General features: G+C 34.0%; 1 protein-coding gene across 15 annotated transcripts in view; it reads left to right on the forward strand.

The window, feature by feature from the left end:
- The window catches only part of ANKS1B (ankyrin repeat and sterile alpha motif domain containing 1B), a 1,113,310-nt gene that overhangs the window by 257,445 nt on the left and 836,501 nt on the right, over positions 1–19,364 (forward strand). For all 15 annotated transcript variants that reach the window (XM_082739199.1, XM_082739197.1, XM_082739179.1 and 12 more), the window contains exon 9: positions 17,061–17,204. In XM_082739199.1, the coding sequence (XP_082595325.1) occupies positions 17,061–17,204 (144 nt within the window). The remainder of the gene's footprint in view (positions 1–17,060; positions 17,205–19,364) is intronic.

Raw genomic sequence — 19,364 nt, forward strand, 5'->3', positions numbered from 1 at the left:
CTTTTTGGTATATATCGAAACAGTTTACATTTTATTTGATCCATAACATTCCCAGTTTAAATCCATATTGTATTATTATTTAAATATGCTATTGGATTTTTCATGTTATTTTATTTAGTATTTTAAGATGTAAATCATTTCACTCATTTTTTATAGAAAAGATGTTTGATTTAACATAAATTTATCATTGAGCTTTTCTTTGCAGTTTATTCTAAGTTTTAACATACCAACTTCTTTCTTGTTTTTAATCTGTAAACAATATTTAACTATTGTCAGTTTTATCCCTCCTCTTTAGCCCTATAGTTATTATTTAAGTATTTAAAATAATGTTTTGAAATCTGGAGTAGGTGGGCTTTTTTTCTTTTTGGCTCAATATTTTTAGTAATTTTTAAAGACTTTCTTTTATTTGTTTTGCTTTGACATCATAATGAGAGGAAATCAAATTTATCCACTTAAGGAATGGGATTTTTTAATGATATATTCTAAGGTAAATTTTTGTAAACATTCCATAAATGTTTAATAAGAGACTTCGGTTTTTCTTTCCAGCTACACCTTTTTACATCTTTTATATTTTATAATAATTTTCATTATTAATTTTGTTATTCAATCACTGTGTTTTATTTTATTTGCTTTCTATATCTTTATAGATTGACAATAGAGTGGAGTGGTCTCTCATAATTATTTACTTGTTATCTTTGTATTTTCATAATTTTGCTTTATACTTTGATATTTGATTAAAATCACAATTTTTACAGTTAGAACTTACCACATGTCTCATATATGTTAATCACAAAATAAATGGTAGTTTTCGGAGCCTAATATTTAGGATTGCTTCTTATACTTTTTGAGTTTGGCATATAATAATTAGCCCTATTTAAAACCTTGTATTTCAGCTGTATTTATAATTAATATTTCCCATCTTTATTTTTGTTGTTGGTTTCTTATATACCTTTGGTGCTTTATTGCTGCCCTCCCGCCCCTTTTTTTTTTGCCTTTCATTACATAGGCTACATTTTATTATCTTGTTTTTATAGTGAATTGGAATATAGAAATTCTTATTTTACTTTTAATACTGTCTTTTTTTTTTTTTTACTTTTTAAAAGATTTTATTTATTTATTTGAGAGAGAGAGAGAGGGAGAGAGAGAGAGAGCATGAGAAGGGAGAAGGTCAGAGGGAGAAGCAGACTCCCTGCAGAGCTGGGAGCCTGATGTGGGACTCGATCCAGTAACTCCAGGATCATGACCTGAGCCAAAGGCAGTCACTTAACCAACTGAACCACCCAGGTGCCCCTAATAGTTACTGTCTTAAAGTTTATTCAATACGTTCTTTAGGATGTATTTTTCCAGTTATCAAGTTTAAGAACAAAACTACAAATTTTAGTACGATGAGAAATTTAGCTTCCTTTAACTTGTCTTATTTGCCGTCTCAAGATGTTGTTAATTAAATCTGAAACTCCAATCCTTTTAATATAAAAGTTATTTTAATCCTATAAACCTTTTCTTTTTGCTTTCACTTTCAATCTTATAAGCATATTAGCAAACAATATTATATTTAGAATTTTATTTAGTTGAGTTAAATATTCACTAATTATCCTTTATATTGCATTGTTGCATGTTTTGGATCCTTTAACTTGTCTCGTGATAGGATAGAACTTATCTTCAGCTGGGATAAATTTGTTGTCTCAAGAGTTGTTTATGAGAGCTGACTTGTCTACGTTTTGTATTCAAGTGCAACTGGTAACTTTGCTAGGCATAAAATTCTTGAGTTACAACTCTGCACCCTGAAAAATCTGTGGACATTTTCTATTATGTGATGATTTTAATATTGCTAATATTGCAAAAATATAAAGTCAGCATGATATTTTCTCTTGGTAGATATGGTAGATGTTGGATTTTTAGTTTTCTTTGTTTTCTGGGTACATAGGATGTGAAAACTTTCCTATTGGCAAAGATCTCCAAACTGGTTACTACGGTTACAAGAGAGTTGAGATTCCAGTGGTGTCTTCTCATTGCCTGAAGTTTTAGGCTTTTTACTGATCCTGCGAGGTATCCAATACTTACATAATTGTATTTTCTGCTTCATTTAGCCAGGTTAGTTTCTGTTATTTGTATCCAAGAATTCTCACTAGTATAGTGGGCAGCCTGAATGCTCACTCTGAAAGCTTGAAGAGCTTATTCTTTTTTCTTAGAATTAAAAGATTTTGCCAAGATATGTCTGGACACAATTCTTTTACATTAACTTTTTGAGGCATTTGCTGTAGACCAGATCTTTCTTGATTCTAGAGAGTTTTCTTCTATTCTATTTTTGATGATTTCCTCTATATCCATTGCTGAGGCTTATCCTGTTAGGATTATCTGTTCTTTGAGTAGATCAGTGTTCTTAATTTTTCTGATGGACCAGATTTTCTGACAAATTTTTATCCTCCTTCTGTGGATTTGGGCCAGCTTCTTTAATTCGGTGATCAAAACACTAAATGACATTTTATAACATCAATTTGGCTCTTAGAGACTTCCAAAAAGAATTTTATGATCCATTCTTTTCTTATTTCAACCAGTTTTATTTGTATCTTTGTCTCAACCCAAGCCTTTTCTTTTCTTGTCATTCTCTGTTGATGTTTTTGTGTTGAAATTCGCCAAGGTAATCTCCAGGTTTTACTAGGAGGACTTACAGGACTCAGCAAATGGTTGTACTCACAGTAATGATTTATTACAGGGAAATATACAAAGCAAATCAGGCTAGGGAAAAAAATGCATGGATGAAGTTGGGAAGAAAACAGGCACATGCTTCTAAGGGTTCTCTAACAGTGGAGTCAAACAGGATGCCTTTAATTCTCCTAGTGACAAGTTGTGACAACACTTGTGAAATGTTGCCAACCAGGGAAGCTCATTTAAGACTCAGATCCCAGATCTTTCCTGGGGGCTAGTCATGTAGACACCCTAGCATGTACCACAATCCCAGACTCCTAGAAGGAAATCAAATGGTCAGCATAAATCTCTTTTCAGAAACAATTTAGGCACAGTCAACCACTCTTGTCCAAGTGACAGGAATTCCTCAGAAATCCCAAGTTCCCAGTGACCAGCCAAGGACTACTTGTAAACACTTTTCAAAGGGTAGAAAGCTATGCTGTGTTGCCTCTTTTATGCACAGTTTCATACTGGCTAGTTTTTGAATGTTTTAAAAGATGCTAAATAAATTTGCTAATTTTTTTGTATCATATAAAACCAGTATCAGAAAAAAAAAAACAACCTAGAAACTATTTCCTTTCCTTATGTTTCCTTACAATATCTTTTAATAGTCTCTTCCCATGAGAGCCTTTTTGCAGTTTGTTCTTTTTTTTTTTCCCTCAGAGACAGTGAGTGAGAGAAAGAGCGAGCATATGAAAGAGAGGGGCAGAGGTAGAGAGAGAATCTTAAGCAGGGTTTCATGCCCACTATGGAGCCTCCCACAGGGCTCGATCTCACGACCCTGAAATCAGGACTTGAGCTAAAAGCAAGAACTAGACACTTAACCAAGTCTCCCAGGCACCCCGCCACTTGCTCATTTTTTAAAATGAAGTAAAGGCTTTATAGACCCTATATTTTCAATTGGTCATTGATATTATTAATCCCATCTTTCTTTTGGGTCTAATAAGTTTCCATTCTCACATCTAAACTTTTAATGATAGGTTGATATAGAGGTCAATTTGTGATGTCTAACAAGCATCCACTTAAAGAGACATTTTCTAGAATGAAGTTAAGCTCTTTAACTTTTGTTAGATTTTGCTAGAGAATCAAATATCTTTTTCTGTCCTTTGAAAAATGTTGTACCTTAAATAATACAGTGTTTAGTGTGAAAATCTCCAGCTCTTCAGACTGTTTTTCAGTAACTGACTGAACTTTCCAGGATTCGGCACCATTCATTGATTTCTGCTTTCAACCATGGCACATACTTGAAGCTAAAAGGTATTGTTTTAGTCTGGGTCACATTAGGAGACAGATATCACATAGCAATTCAATAGACGAAGCTTGACATAAAAGATTTTAAGACAACATTTTGTAAAGGTAGTTTATGGCTGAGGGAAAGTACCCAGGCAAGACAAACTTGGAAGAGAGGCCTTTTCCACAAGACTGTGGTTCAGACCTCACTGGAGCAAGTAGAGTTGCAGCCCACTAGGAGGTCCCTTACGGGTTGGCCAACATCACAGGGAGCTCTGTGGATGGCCCTTCAGAGTTGTCGTAGGTTGGGAAAAGATAACTGGATTTCTTTGGCTAGTTATTAGATATAGGCTGCTCAGGAAGAGAATTTGACTTTAGGTAATGATAGCATGGCACTGTGTGTGATGTAAGTTACAGATTTAATTAGGTATAGGGTCAGATCTGTTTGGAGCAGTTATGTTTGGTCAGAGCTGTGTGTCCTTGAAAGGGTTTTTCAGATCATAGAAATCCATAGTTGAGAACAGAAAAATTCTTTTCTTGTAGATGAAATTAGTTCTCAATTACGGTGATCATTGTGGAAGACTGGGGAATGACTCCATAGTAACGTCTGGTAAATCAGAAATTGCTGATGTTTTTGATTGTCATGGGTACATCCCACTTAGTATCTCAGACAAAATGACTTATCCAGCATAGGTTTAGTGCCACGACTAGACACAATGTGGCCCTGGCATTTCAATTCAGGTGTTTGATCTTGGATCTGGGAAATTTCATTAAGTGCTGGCAGATGGCAAGAATGTTGCACAGATTAAAGGATATTGCCATCTAGGTTTAGCTTGTCCTGGTGCCTCTGGAAAGTTTTTTACTTAAAAAATTATCTCAAGAAAGAGATTTTTTAAGACACTCAAGTATAGCTAATCTGATTATTACTTAAAGGTAGTTTATCAGGGAGAAAACATTAGTTTTTAGTTTCTTTGTTAGTGTAAATTAGTGAAATATTTCAATCAAAAAATTTATTGGGTGTGTTGAGCATATAAAAGAAGCATATTAAATTCAGCATTCAAATACCCACTCTGTGCCATATACTACTCTAGATACTAAGAGTACAAACATAAGTAAGATATAGACCTCCCTCTTTCTGTTACCCCTGGGAAAGGATTCTATTTTAGATCATATGTTTATGACTAAATCAACCAGGTCAAAGTTGAGCCTTGAGATGAAAAATTAACTTCAAGAGCTTGCTTCTCAAGATTTCATTCAGACCCTTTCCTTTCTCTCATATGCACACTATCCTGTTCACTGTGGCTGGTGAAATTGAGGAAAATGCTCTTAGGATTGGAAAATAACCTAAATCTAAAGTTATTTTGAGCATGAGTTTATTATAAGCCAAGAACACAGACCTAAAAGATTTCTATCAGGACACATGACTTTAAAGAACCCTATTAAACAATTTAACTTCTCTGCACTGGAAAACAGACTCACCAGGTATATTTAACATGTACACACACACACACACACATCTTACAACAAAAATACCTTCTGTGGGGATGTAATTTCTTATATTACATTGTTGTATGTATTCTATCAAATCCTTTTTTATTTTTTTACAAGTATTCTTTTTTTTTTAAAGATTATATTTATTTATTTGACAGACAGAGATCACAAGTAAACAGAGAGGCAGGCAGAGAGACAGGAGGAAGGGGGCTCCCTGCTGAGGAGGGAGCCTGATGTGGGGCTCGATCTCAGGACCCTGGGATCATGACTTGAGGCAAAGGCAGAGGCTTTAATCCACTGAGCCACCCAGGCACCCCTCAAATCCTTTTTTAATGACTCAGAGAATTTTTAAATATTTAAAACACCTTTAAATATATATTTTTGCTGCTAATTGCTATGTAATCAGTAATGATGTGACCAAACTGTGATCTAGATTTCAGTTTTTATACATCTTTCACCTTTACATACGTACTTCACCCTATGGATTAGCATGATCTTTGTGTATAAACTGGAAAAAAAGGAAATCATATCTATCCCGGAAGATGTTTTGAGGTTTATTTTTCTAATGTTTGCAAAACCTATGAAGATTTTGTCGATTGTGTGATCTGATTGGCAAAGGATTATTTAGACATATATAATTGTTGTAACACTATTATTTATAAAGAAAACTCGACTTGTTCATTTGTAATTATTTGAATTTCAATTTTCATAGCTCTTTATGTAAGCTGACACATTAGGTCTAAAGCTGTGTAAGTAAAAGCATTGTAAGTGAAGGTGTTTTATTATTAGAACCCCAAATACCATACAATAATAATATCAATTCATAGCAGTTAGTAATACATGCATCACATAGAGGTGTTATGATTTTATTTCATTATGTTAATAAATATTTAGTAATTATCAATGAAAGCACTTGCAAATAAGCATCTTAAAGACATCCTAATTGGGTGCATTTAAAAGATTCTGTATCAGCTGTTCTTTTAACCACTTATAGTTTTCCTTTGTTATGTTCTCCATTAATTTTTTAACTTCCTAAGTTTTTTTTCTTTTCTCCCCAGGGTTTTGTCTAGTGCTGTTAAAAGAATGTTTTGATCCTGCAGTTGAATTTACAAACACTAACATATCTAAAATCTTTTATATTTTTAAAACATTAGTATTTTAGTCTTGCTTTCTGTGGCTTTAAGCTTTTCATGGGCCCGAACTAATGATCTTAGTCTTTTATTTCCATTCTCCTGTGAGATGATAAAGTTAAGAAATTATTTTCTCTTGTAATATGAGAAATATTATATTAAAAATAAAATGAAGACCACTGCTTATTGTGTAATTTCCTCCAACCAATTATGTGAATCATGGAAGTTATCCAGTAGTATCAAATGATTAGTCGAAACCATCTGTTCCACATCTCTTAGCAGTGATGTGTCCTTAACCTACCCTTGGTGATATAACATTAACAGGCTGTGAAAAATCCCCAGTTTCTATCCTATTTTATTTATCCTATTTTGATTTAGTGTCATTATGACCTAGAGTTAATCAGTTTTCTACTCATCTGACAAACTTAATATCTAATTTGTATTCATTTACTTTTCAGTGTAAAATGCTTCAGTTGTAAGTTTTGTTACTTTATGTCGGCTTAATTAATATATTTTCAAGCACATTCTTTGCTTTTCAAAAATTTTATTTTCATATAACCGAGCAACTGCTTCCCCATAAAATGGATGAAATATAAATGTGAAGAATGGCAAATAATATGTAATTACATATTGAACATGGTAAAATATTGCGATTTAAGAGTGGACAATTTTTATCTTTTGATTATGAGATTATTAAAAGTCTTTTTGGGCCTGTTTTCCTGGTCAAACATACTTTTTATTTTCTGTTTTTTAGTCCAATACATACACGCACACACACATACACATGAACATATACGTATTTCCATACATTATGTATGTATGGAACTAGCACATTAGCATTTTTTATATTACATTTGTTTAAAGGGCATTTCTATTTACAGTTGTTTAAAGAAGACATAAAAAATGAGAAAGAGGGGATTTGGGAGAAGGGGGTGGGATTATGGACATTGGGGAGGGTATGTGCTTTGGTGAGTGCTGTGAAGTGTGTAAACCTGGTGATTTACACACCTGTACCCCTGGGGATAAAAATATATGTTTATAAAAAATAAAAAATTAATTAAAAAAAATGAGAAAGGACCAGAGTTGTCAAGTCACAATTACATGCATTTCAGGTGTCCAGAATTGTGCTAGTCATTTTTCAGGTTACACAAATAATAGAAAATTTTGGTCCCCTAATCATAAACATAAGATATACTTTATGTAACATCTAACAGATAGTTCAAAACAGTAGACTGAGTTGTCAGCACCATCTGTACTGTGGGATTTAGAGAAGAGAAATAGTCTCTGAAACCTTTGCACCTAGCCAGAGGCTTTCTGGCTCTCCTTAGTCTCTTCTTCAATATTTCTTTCTTTTTTTTTTTAAAGATTTTATTTATTTATTTGACAGATCACAAGTAGGCAGAGAGGCAGGCAGAGGGAGAGAGAGAGAGAGGAAGAAGCAGACTCCCCACTGAGCAGAGAGCCCGATGCGGGGCTTGATCCCAGGACCCTGGGATCATGACCTGAGCCGAAGGTAGAGGCTTTAACCCACTGAGCCACCCAGGCGCCCCGGTTCTTCAATATTTCTTACAACTAAAAATAATTGCTTTACTAGCAAGTCCATCCTTCAGAAAGTGTGAAATACCTCTGATACTTGCAAATCTCCTAGTTCCAAATACCACTGAACAGAGTAACATCATTTTGGTGTTGTGGATTGTAAGAGGTGGACTCAGTGTGTTCAGTGGCATAAAGACTTGTTTTTCTTCTTCCTTTCTTTTCCTTGCAGATATAAAAGCTATTTAGCATTCCCAGGTAACTTCAAATAAATCTGAGAGAAATTTTGTTTTTCAGGGAACTTAAATGTTGCAGCTTTGGTGAATTTCACTAACCTGGAATGGTTGAAGTGCAAAGCTAGTCTAGGGTAACATTGAAATTATTTTCAGAAAACTAAACAGATGTTTAGTGTTAATAAGCTGATGACGGTATTATTTTTGACACTAAGTTTTCCAAGCATTGCTATTATTAAATTGTGGCATGTGATCTCTTTTTCAGGACTGAATTTAAGAGTCTGCTTCTTTTTGAGTAATATGATCACTGACCTGTATTTGTTTGATCATTGGCCCTGTCATAGTTTCGGTTTATAAATAAGCCAGCTTAATGTCTTACAATTTTCTTTCTCTCACCATATCCCTTAGTTCCCCAATTCAAAAAATAATATAAAAAATAAAATATTATCGATCTGTCTTTTTCTATTGTCTTCCAAGTTGACAAAAAAATAATCCTGTGTAAAGTCACCTGTGTAATGAGATTGGCTATGCACATTTGGAGATGAAATGTATGCTAGAGTTAAATCGTTCTGCATAATGAAAGAAAGGAATTCAAAGAGCTAATAGAATAAACCTATGGGAGGAAATAGACATCAAAGAAGCTAGGCACTTCTCAGTGGAAGGGGAAATGTGTGAATGTGTTCTTTAATGAAATCAATAGATGCTGAGCTCTACATTGGCTTGAATATAGGACAAACACAATGAAAGCAAGAGAATTTAGTAGAGTCAGAAGATAAAGTACACTCAGATTTGGGTTATAGTTAAATTGGTGTGAATGCCCATGTTAATTTTGAAGGCAAGCTGGCATTTATTCATTAACTCATTTCTTCATCAAACATATATGGAATGGAAAGGTCTTTAATGTTTCAGACACTGTGCTAAGTACAGTGCTTGTGGTAGCTAACCCAAAAGACATCTCAGCAATCAGGTAGCTTGTAACTGAGTAGGAATAGGAGATATTGAACCAAAATCATACAAGTAACTGTACACTTATATTTTGATAATTGCTATTAAAAAAAAAGTAGGATGCTATGAAATCACGTAAGAAAGGAAACTAATTTTGGCTGTGGGATCAAGAAAGGCTACCAAAGGAAGGGAGTTAAGTTCACACCTAAAGCACAAGTAAGATTAATCCTGATGAAGATAAGAGAATGTTCCCACAATTGATTTTTTTTAGGATTTGGTACAATAGCAAGGAACAGGAAATCTAAAATATCTTTAAAATGATTTTTTCCCTCTTCTACATGAAAAGCTTAGACTAGGCAGTCTAAGGCTGGTAGTACTCATCAGCAAGAGGAATCCAGGATTATTCTATTTTATTGTTCCACTGTGAATGTTCTCTAGTTTCAAGGAAACCTCATGGTTCAACATGACAGTTTCAGCTCCAGCCATTTCATTAGCATCCCCATCAATAGAAAAAGAAAGCTGGGGGGGAAGAAGGACATGTTTCATCACTTTAAGAACACTTCTTTTACCTAAAGGGATTAAGTTAATCACATGCTCACACCTACCTGTAATGGAGCTTGGGAAATGTCTTTATTCAAGGTAGGCATATGTCTGACTAAAAGAGTTTGTTATTATAACTATAGAAAAAGAGGGCTAGGTGTTCTGTTTCTAAAGACAAATGGAAGAAGAGAGAATGTATCCTGGGAGACCGTTAGTTGTGAAGTTCATAAGTGAAGTTCTCGGAAGGAGGAAGCTTGATATATTCCAGGAAAGAGACAGTGTAGTGTGTTTAAATGTTATGAGCAAAAGGGAAGAAAGATGATGGGGGGACAAAACTAGAGAGGCAGGTGAGGGCAAGTCATATCCAGTCTTTTGGATGATAAAGAATTTTGCATTTTACTTAAAGAATGATGAAACTTGAATGCTCTTAAGGATGAGGGTAACATGTTCATATTTTCATATAAAAAAAAAAACTTCTCTGCACACTGTGTGGAGAGTAAGTTAGAGACAACATTGGCAGTATATACAAAGTTTAAAATGGTTGTGCTTTTTTTTTTCTTTGAGATTTTATTTATTTATTTGACAGACAGAGAAAAGTAGACAGAGGCAGGCAGACAGAGAGGAAGGGAAGCAGGCCACTTGCTGAGCAGAGAGCCCGATGTGGGACTCGATCCCAGGACCCTGAGATCATGACCCAAGCCGAAGGCAGCGGCTTAACCCACTGAGCCATGCTTTTTGAAATACAATTACATATTTATGAATTTATCCTAACAAAATCATCAGACAAGTTCAAAATCTGGAAAGACAGGCACTGAGTGCTTACAGTGAGAATGAGGTTAGGAAAACTTCACTTTCTCCTTTAACAACTTTTAATTTTGAATAACTTGTTTTGCAATATGCATGTATTACTTAGAGTTTCATTAAAAATCAATAAATCAACTTCATCTTTTGAAAAACAAAGACAAAAACACTTGGGACTTAGCTGTATAGTTGTCCAGATTGATGACTCCTATTCCAAATGGTCTTCCTTTGTATGGACCTCCATTTCTGATGATTGCCTGCCTCCTGGAGTCTGTCTTTCTGTCTGGTCCCTTTGCATTGACAGTTCCATTAGATGTTTGTCCTACTTTTCATTTTGGTTTTTGTACTTCTGGTAGGAAGAGCAACAGTCTTATCTATTCCATCACCCCATTTCCCCATCCATACATTGTTCTCTTATATTCCAGCTAAGTTGAGCAACCCAGGTTTCCTCCAGTGACATTTAGACAGGACAGAGATATCCTCTGTCTTTGCCCCACCACTGCCATGTTTATAAAGATATGCATTAGAGAATTGACTGGTGAAGGGGCTCTGTGGCATCATAACAGGTGCTTAATCCTTCATTTCAACTGCATGGACTTTAGAATTTTAGAGTTAAAAAGTAAAGGCCTTCATTTATAAACTATGAAAGAAAAAATGTTCTTTTTGGGTATTTTGAACATCTTGAATATCTGTTGTCAGGAGTTTGGTTCCATGGTAGAAGAAAGTTTACAGTGCCTAGAGTCAGAAGACTTGGATCATAATTTAGTCTCATTTGTAGGATGATCTTGCAAATTAAATAACATTGTAAGAATATCAGCTTCTTCACTTGTCAAGCAGGGGAAATCCCAGTGCTACTTTATTGGGCTATTTAATATCTGAAACCATTGTTTTCTTGTTGTTTACTTTCCATTTATTCACATTTCATGGATTATTACACTTCCTCAAAAACTGATTAATACAAACCGAGGTCACATTTTCTCACAATTCAAGTATTTTATTTTAAAAAATTTTAAAAGATTTTATTTATTTATTTCTCAGAGAGAGAGAGAGCACAAGCAGGGGGAACAGCAGGCAGAGGGATAAGCAGACTCCACGCTGAGCAGGGAGCCCAATGGCAGACTTGATCCTAAGGTCCTGGGATCATGACCTGAGCCGAAGACAGCCACAGTCACCCAGGTGTCTCAAGTTTGGGAGTGAGATAGTGGGTTTGCAAAGCCTTCAAAATGCACCATACTTGCATTCTTACTTCAGAAATCAAAGAACAGGCAGATGTTCAAAAGCATCTGTTTAACTTCAAAATGAAACCAAAAAGGCTTTCTCAGTGATAACTTGTTCTGAAAGTTCTCTTCAGATAGTAGAATAGGATTTTTTTTCCCTTTCCCCCAGAACAGGTAGATTCTTTCTGGCATGCGGCATATCAAAAATATGATTTAGAATTGAAATAGTGAAACTATAATCCCTTCAAGAAAGTCAATTCATAAATTTGCAGACTTGACCTTCCCTGGAAAACATAATCTAAACTGCTTTAAAAACTGGGCACACACATCCACCCTGTAATTCTAAAAATGAAGATAGCAGAATGCTCATTTTTTTTTTTTTGCTTTTTTAATGTTAGACTGATGTAATTATTTTTTTTTTATTTTTAAAGATTTTATTTATTTGACAGACAGAGATCACAAGTAGGCAGAGAGGCAGAGAGAAAGAGAGAGAGAGAGGAGGAAGCAGGCTCCCTGCTGAGCAGAGAGCCCGATGTGGGGCTTGATCCCAGGACCCTGGGATCATGACCTGAGATGAAAGCAGAGGCTTTAACCCACTGAGCCACCCAGGTGCCCTGATGTAATTATTTTAGAAGTATTTTTCTTTAAGCTCAAATTTGTCTCCCCATGATATTTATGTATTATGACTTTAGTCCTTTGTGACAATGTAGAACTGGTCCAATCTTTCATCCACATAATTACTATGTATTAACCAAGAAGGTTAATAGGCATAAATCATGACAATTTAGGTCTATATTCTATGGAAGAATTTCTGGAACTTTAGGAACACAGTTGGGTCTCTAATAAAAAGTTTCAAAGGCATTTGGAAAAAAGGAAACTCCCAAGTTTAAGTGTGTTCATGTGGCTTTCTTTTCATAAGTAATTGAAGATTTAGTTTGATAAAAACCTTTCCCAGGCATTTTTTAATTGTAAAGCAGGACGTGGAAATTGTTTTACACCGCTAATTTATATACTGTCTTTAGGGGGCAGTACTAGACCACTGATAAATTTTGTTATTTCTGCTAATGCTGCTGGTAATGGTTAATATAAAATAAAACTAAAGTAACTATAGTGAGATTTACAATGCAATTATATGTACCCCTTAATATTAGTAAAATTTTTTAGGTAGTTAAGTGAAAATAATAGTTTGAAATTCATTGATAATTCATTCAATAAATAATTGTTATATTCTATAATGCATACACATTATAAGAGATACAAATGTGAATAAGACAACATTTGCTTTCAAATAATTTACAGTTAACTAGGATAAGTAAGTTGTGTGTGAGTGTGTGTATGTATATACAACTCTTTCAGGATAAAAATAATAATAAAAATAACTATGTATTATTTTTCACGTGACACAGTCACTATCATGCAATTAATTTTATCCTTGTACAACCCTATCAAGTAGGAATTATTATTTTACCTACTTTTCAAATAAAGAAGCTAGGAATAATAAGATTATGTGATTTTCTCTAAGTATCACAGGTGAAAACAGCAAAGATGTGTTTTAAATATATATATCTATTTGACGTCACATCTACTTCTCTTTGTCACTATGCCATCCATCATCTCAAGGTCTATGTGAAATATTATAATACACAAACTCACTCAAAGAGCTACAGACATTTAGAAGAGAGCCATATCATTTCTCTTTGTGGGAAATCTAAAAAGTGGAATCTGAGCTGTATTTTGAGGAATCAGTGGGCTCATAAGATAATAATAGCTAAAATGGTAGTTAATATGTATTGAAACCTTATCATGTGCCAGGTACTTTATATTCATTACCTTATATAATTATCAAAAGAATTCTGAAGGAGATTCTTTTATATTATTTCCATTGAGTAGATAAGGCAAGAGAGGCAGACAATGGTCATATTTGACAAAAATCACGCTAATAAGTAGGCTAATAAGTTGGCAAGCTGAAAATTCAGAACGAATTTTAGAGCCTAACCTTTTTACCAGCACAATGCTGCATGGAGAAGTAAGATGGAAGGCATGAATAAATGCATTGAACATGATTAGTGTATAGTAGAGGAAGTAAAAGTTTTGAAAAATAGTTTGACCATAGAACCTTGAGGAATTTGGGTATTATTTACTGTACAATGTGAAGTAATTTATGAGCAAAGAAGACACATAAACAGGGTGTTTCTCTGGAGAGAAGATAGAGGAAATTCCCTGTAAAACTGGATCAAATAATTATAGTACCATTAACATAAATACAAAAGAACCTATTAATTTGTGAAATGTTGATAATTCTTACCATGAATGTATTGATTTATGGTGCTATGCCATGTCAACATTGATGATCAAACAAACAACTGATCATGAGTGGTGAAGGAGAGGCCTATTTGGTTATTTCATTCTATTTTGTAGACAGCATTGACCATACACACAGATGCTCTTGCTAGATTAAAGTTTTAGATGCCCCAAGATTTTCTCACCAGGATGTCTGTAGGATGAAAAATCCCTGTGATTTTCACCTTTTGTTACTGATTTCAGAAATGTGTTTTCATGAAAGGATAGGTGACTATGTACAAAAGCCTAGAAATTTTAGTCATCACAGAGAGCAAATTGTTTTCAGGAGTGTCATCATATAGCATAAATATATTAACAAATACACTTTTTAAAAATTTGAACTGCAGGGTTAACTCAGTGGGTTAAGCTGCTGCCTTCAGCTCAGGTCATGATCTCAGGGTCCTGGGATCGAGTCCCGCACCGGGATCTCTGCTCAGCAGGGAGCCTGCTTCCCTCTCTCTCTCTCTCTGCCTGCCTCTCTGTCTACTTGTGATCTCTGCCTGTAAAAAAAAAAAATTGAACTGCAATTACATCAGCTTGGTTAATCTTTTTTTTTTTTTTAATTTAATTTTATTTTTTCAGTGTTCCAATGTTCATTGTTTATGCACCACACTCAGTGCTCCATGCAATACATGCCCTCCTTTTTACAGGATATTGCGTTGAATGAGAAGCAATGTAACATAGTGGTCAAGGGGGTCAGCTCTGGAGTAAGGCAGTCTGGATTGGAATCCTTTTTCTGCCACTTACCAGTTCTCTGATCTTAGTTTTACTTGACCTCCCTGTGCCATAGTTTGTGTGAATTAAAATAAAAAGTGTCACATAGTAAATGCTCAATCAAATAGAGCTATTATTATTGTTGTATCTTACAGGCTGTAACTGCTTATGGGGCTTTTTAAGTTTATGATTTCTCAGTTATTGAAAATTGATCAAGGGAAATTTAAGATGTGAATGTAGAAAAATACAGTCTTTTGTTTTTTTTTAAGGATTTCTTTATTTTAGAGTGTGAGAGAGCACAAGCACAGGGATGGGGGAGGAGCAGAAGGAGAGAGAGAGAGAGTCTTTAGCAAGGAGCCATGCGTGGGCCTGAGATCATGATCTGAGCTGAAATTAAGAGATGAATGCTTAGCCGACTGAGCCATCCAGGCACCCTAAAGTCTTATATTTTAAAGTCACAACTTCTGGGGCAGTCAAGGGGGTACCATTTACAATTTAATATATGGAGTATTTTTTACTAACTTCAATAGTCATAATATGTAGGTATGTGTCCAACACTACCTTCTGAAGACTTTTACCTTTTTTTAAAACAAAAGAATCAGTTTGCTGAACATGCATCAGGTTCTTTGAATATGGAATTTTCATCAGTTTTGGCAAAATTCCTTGCACTGTTACTTTGATGATTTCCTTCTACCTCTACATGGAGCTCTTAATTTGATCCCTGATTTGTTAACTTTTAATTTTTCCTCATCTTTAGTTCTATCTTCTGGGAGATTTCCTCAGACTTATTTTTCACCTTCTATTGGGTTTTAGGTATTTGTTTAATAGTATTCTGTTCTCGTTTCATGGATGCAAGTATCTTCTATTTGTGGATACTATTTATAACTTTTTTCTGTATATTAATTTTATCTCTGTTAAAGGCTTTCTTCAGATGTGTGATGATGGCTTGGATTCTCATTCATATTTACCTAAAACTGTTTATCTGGGTACAGATTTTTTGAGAGATGGGCCTCACAGTAAGAGTTAAGGCATAGTCTCCCATCATTTTACTAGGGACTTATTGATCTTTTTTTCTTGGGAGGTCAATCTCTGCAGAGGGGACTATATTGTCATCTCCCGCCTGAGGGATATAAACCTAGCTGCCATATTATCTAGGGCAAATGTGGGCAGGCACTGGAATGGGTTGGGAAGCTACAACTACTAGATATTCAATTATTTTCTTTGTTTTTTCAGAGACACCCCTCTGTTAACTGTGCATGGAGTGTTAGAATTCCTAATCTCTTTGTTTCAATGCCACCAAAAAATAAACCTCCAATTTTTTTTGTCAGTGGTGAAGGTTTAGTTCCTTGGCCAGTTGAGAACATGGGTCTGAGTCTATCCTGTTGCAGCTCACCTGCACATACATCTTAATAGAAAGTCAGTCTCTTGATTCTTAAGCCCCTTTGGTGGCACTGAGTCATGAATAAACATGCTGCTTTTTTTCCCTCTTGTAGACATTTTGTTTTCAGTTTTCTCAAGTTTGCTAGATCAGGTAATTCATACGTTTGTTTATCATTATCTTAAAGTTTTCTTGTTATTACTCATCTGCTAATCTGTTTATCCATTTGTTTATCATTATCTTAAAGTTTTGTTATTACTCCTCTGCTAATCTCTCTCCTGTTGTCCTTGTCCTTATGCATGTTAGACCATTTTTACAAAGGGTTCAACACTGAAGTCCTATTGTTAATTTTATAGTATTTCTCTCGTTACACATATAATATAAAATTTTATGAAGTTCATTTTTTGGAAAAAAATGAAAAAATGTGTGGGAAAAATTGTGGAAAAAATGTGCTTTTAGCAATTCTTATTTCAATAAAGTATTTTCCTGCTATTCCTCTGATTGCATTTAGAAATGATAAGATTTCTCTAGTTTGTTGCTGCTGAGATATTTTCTTGGGTCATTTTCATGTCTATTTTTCATTATGAACTTTGAATCTTTCTCACCCAGTTTTTTCACGTTCAAATTTTTTTAAACATTCAACTTAAATTGAGTTATCCAAGTTTTTGTCTTAGTCCTATGGCATAGCCACATAACCATGGTGAATATTAAGCTGATTTTGCTTGCTAACATACACTATAAGAAAATAATGTAATTTACTTGATGTTAAGATATCTAAATAACATTCAGATAATATATTGGTATAATATAAATTTAATTTCAGAGAACTTCATCTACAATAAATTTGTCACCAGGAGAAGTGGAAGATGATGATGATGACGAAAACACTTGTGGGCCCTCAGGACTCTGGGAAGCATTAACTCCTTGTAACGGATGTAGGAACCTTGGCTTCCCCATTCTTGCACAGGTAATGGTTTACTTTTCTCAAGATGTAGTAAAACATAAAAATACTTGCCCATGTTTTTAAGGAAATCTTTTTTTCTCTCTTCCTGGAAATCTAATAAATATCGTACACATTTTGTAATTTTTCTTCAGTTAAAGGTCAGTTTATCTAACTTGCTGTACATGTGTGCATACTCCACAAACACATACTTTACATCATTTTATGTGGTTGTTTTATTTTGATCATGATGCTAGTTCCCGAAAAATTGAGTTGTTTTTGAGATTTTTAATGTTTATGATCCAGAAATGGTTCATTTAAAGAATGCTTTTTCAATTATAATTTATATTAAAATAATAGAAAATGATTTTCAAGGAAACATGGAAGGGCTCTTTATAAGCATTGTCACTGAGTCTTTTAATTTTTTAGCACAATGAAACATTGTAGAATAATGTTCACCATTGAAATTATGTAGGACAATCCAAAAATGAGACCAAAACTCTAAAATATTGACTATAATTTTGAAACCATCTCACTATTGGTTAAGTCAAGTTTATTCTATTGATTTACCTTCAAATTACCATCGTGTATTTTGGACCACAAGCTTATGGAGGAGTTTCAAAAATAAGTAAAATTTTCCAGAGCTGGGAAATTCAATGCCACAATGAAAATATGAAGAAACATTTAATACAAAAATAATGTAATGGCAAAGGTATATATGTCTAACTACATAGTGCATGTGTGGAAAAATAGTCTTGGACAGATAATAATTTGCAGTAATTGTCCAGAATAGCATAACATCTCAAAAATATTTTGTTTTGCTTCAAGTATGAAGCAATTGTGTCTAATAAAAATATCACTTTTTTCATGTCTTATGTCACCAATTGACCAGAGCCACTCAACTTCCAATATTAATTTATTGTAGAGAAAATCAAATAAAATATAGTGCTTAAAGAATCTCTTCACCTTAACATGAACTATTTTTACGACTTTAAGACACTATCCTTATTACAGAATTGTTATCAATATACTGGACCATGAGTTCCATAAAGATAGAGATTACTGTATTACATCTATTTCTAAGGCCAACATAGTTCTTGGTATATTGTCAATAGTAAGTAGTAGTTGAGTGGAATGATGAACAAATATGTGTATTTGGGAGTTTCATTTCCTCAAAGAGTTTTACCTCACATCTGTAAGGAAATAGGAGAAAGGAACAAAAGAAATACAGATTTTATTTTATTTATATAACCTCATCTGCTTAAGACTTTACTAGTAAATCAAATGCTTTTATCTATTTTACTTGTTTCATAAGATAAAGTACTAGGACTCTGAGCCATCAATAATATATGACTATAATTTACTTCTCTACCACCTTCCTAAATATTATTTTCATTTATTAGGCTTTGGTAGTAGGCTCAGCAGTAATAATTTTGGCTTCTAACAATACTAGATATTTCCCTTTGATCATTTTATGGTGAAGATTGGCAAATAATATATATATATATTTTTTTTAAATTAAATTTTATTTGTTTGACAGACAGATTACAAGTAGGCAGAGAGGCAGGCAGATAGAGAGGAGGAAGCAGGCTCCCTGCCAAGCAGGAAGCCCAATGCGGGGCTCGATCCTGGGACCCTGGGACCATGACCTGAGCCGAAGGCAGCGGCTTTAACCCACTGAGCCACCCAGGTGCCCCAGCAAATAACAATATTTTAATACTTACGTTTACCACCTTTAATTTCCCCCCTTAATTTGTATATGAGTGTATTTTGTGTCATTTTTTAAACTATCAAATTCTTTAAACTTCATCTTTTTGTTTGTTTAACTTGCCTCATCTAGAGATAATTCCCATTTCTCTCATTATATTACACCCTGTTTGATTTGGAATTTCTTCTGAAATTTCTTATTCTGTTGTTCTATTTTAAGACCATATGACTCAGTTTTGGTATTTTTACATATAATGCAGGATAAATCATGATTGCATTAATTAGCTGACATTATTGTTTACGCTTAAAAATTTATATTTTATAAAAGTATCCTTATTAGTATTTTAATTATTATTGTATTACATCTATAAGTTATCTGAGATATAATATTTTTTTACTCTATTTAATGTAATGAATGAAGAATAGAAATCTTTTATTAATATTTTCATATGGACTTCTACTAAAGTTCTCAATTTGCTG

This window comes from Mustela nivalis (assembly GCF_964662115.1).
Source record: "Mustela nivalis genome assembly, chromosome: 7".
Taxonomy (NCBI): domain Eukaryota; kingdom Metazoa; phylum Chordata; class Mammalia; order Carnivora; family Mustelidae; genus Mustela; species Mustela nivalis.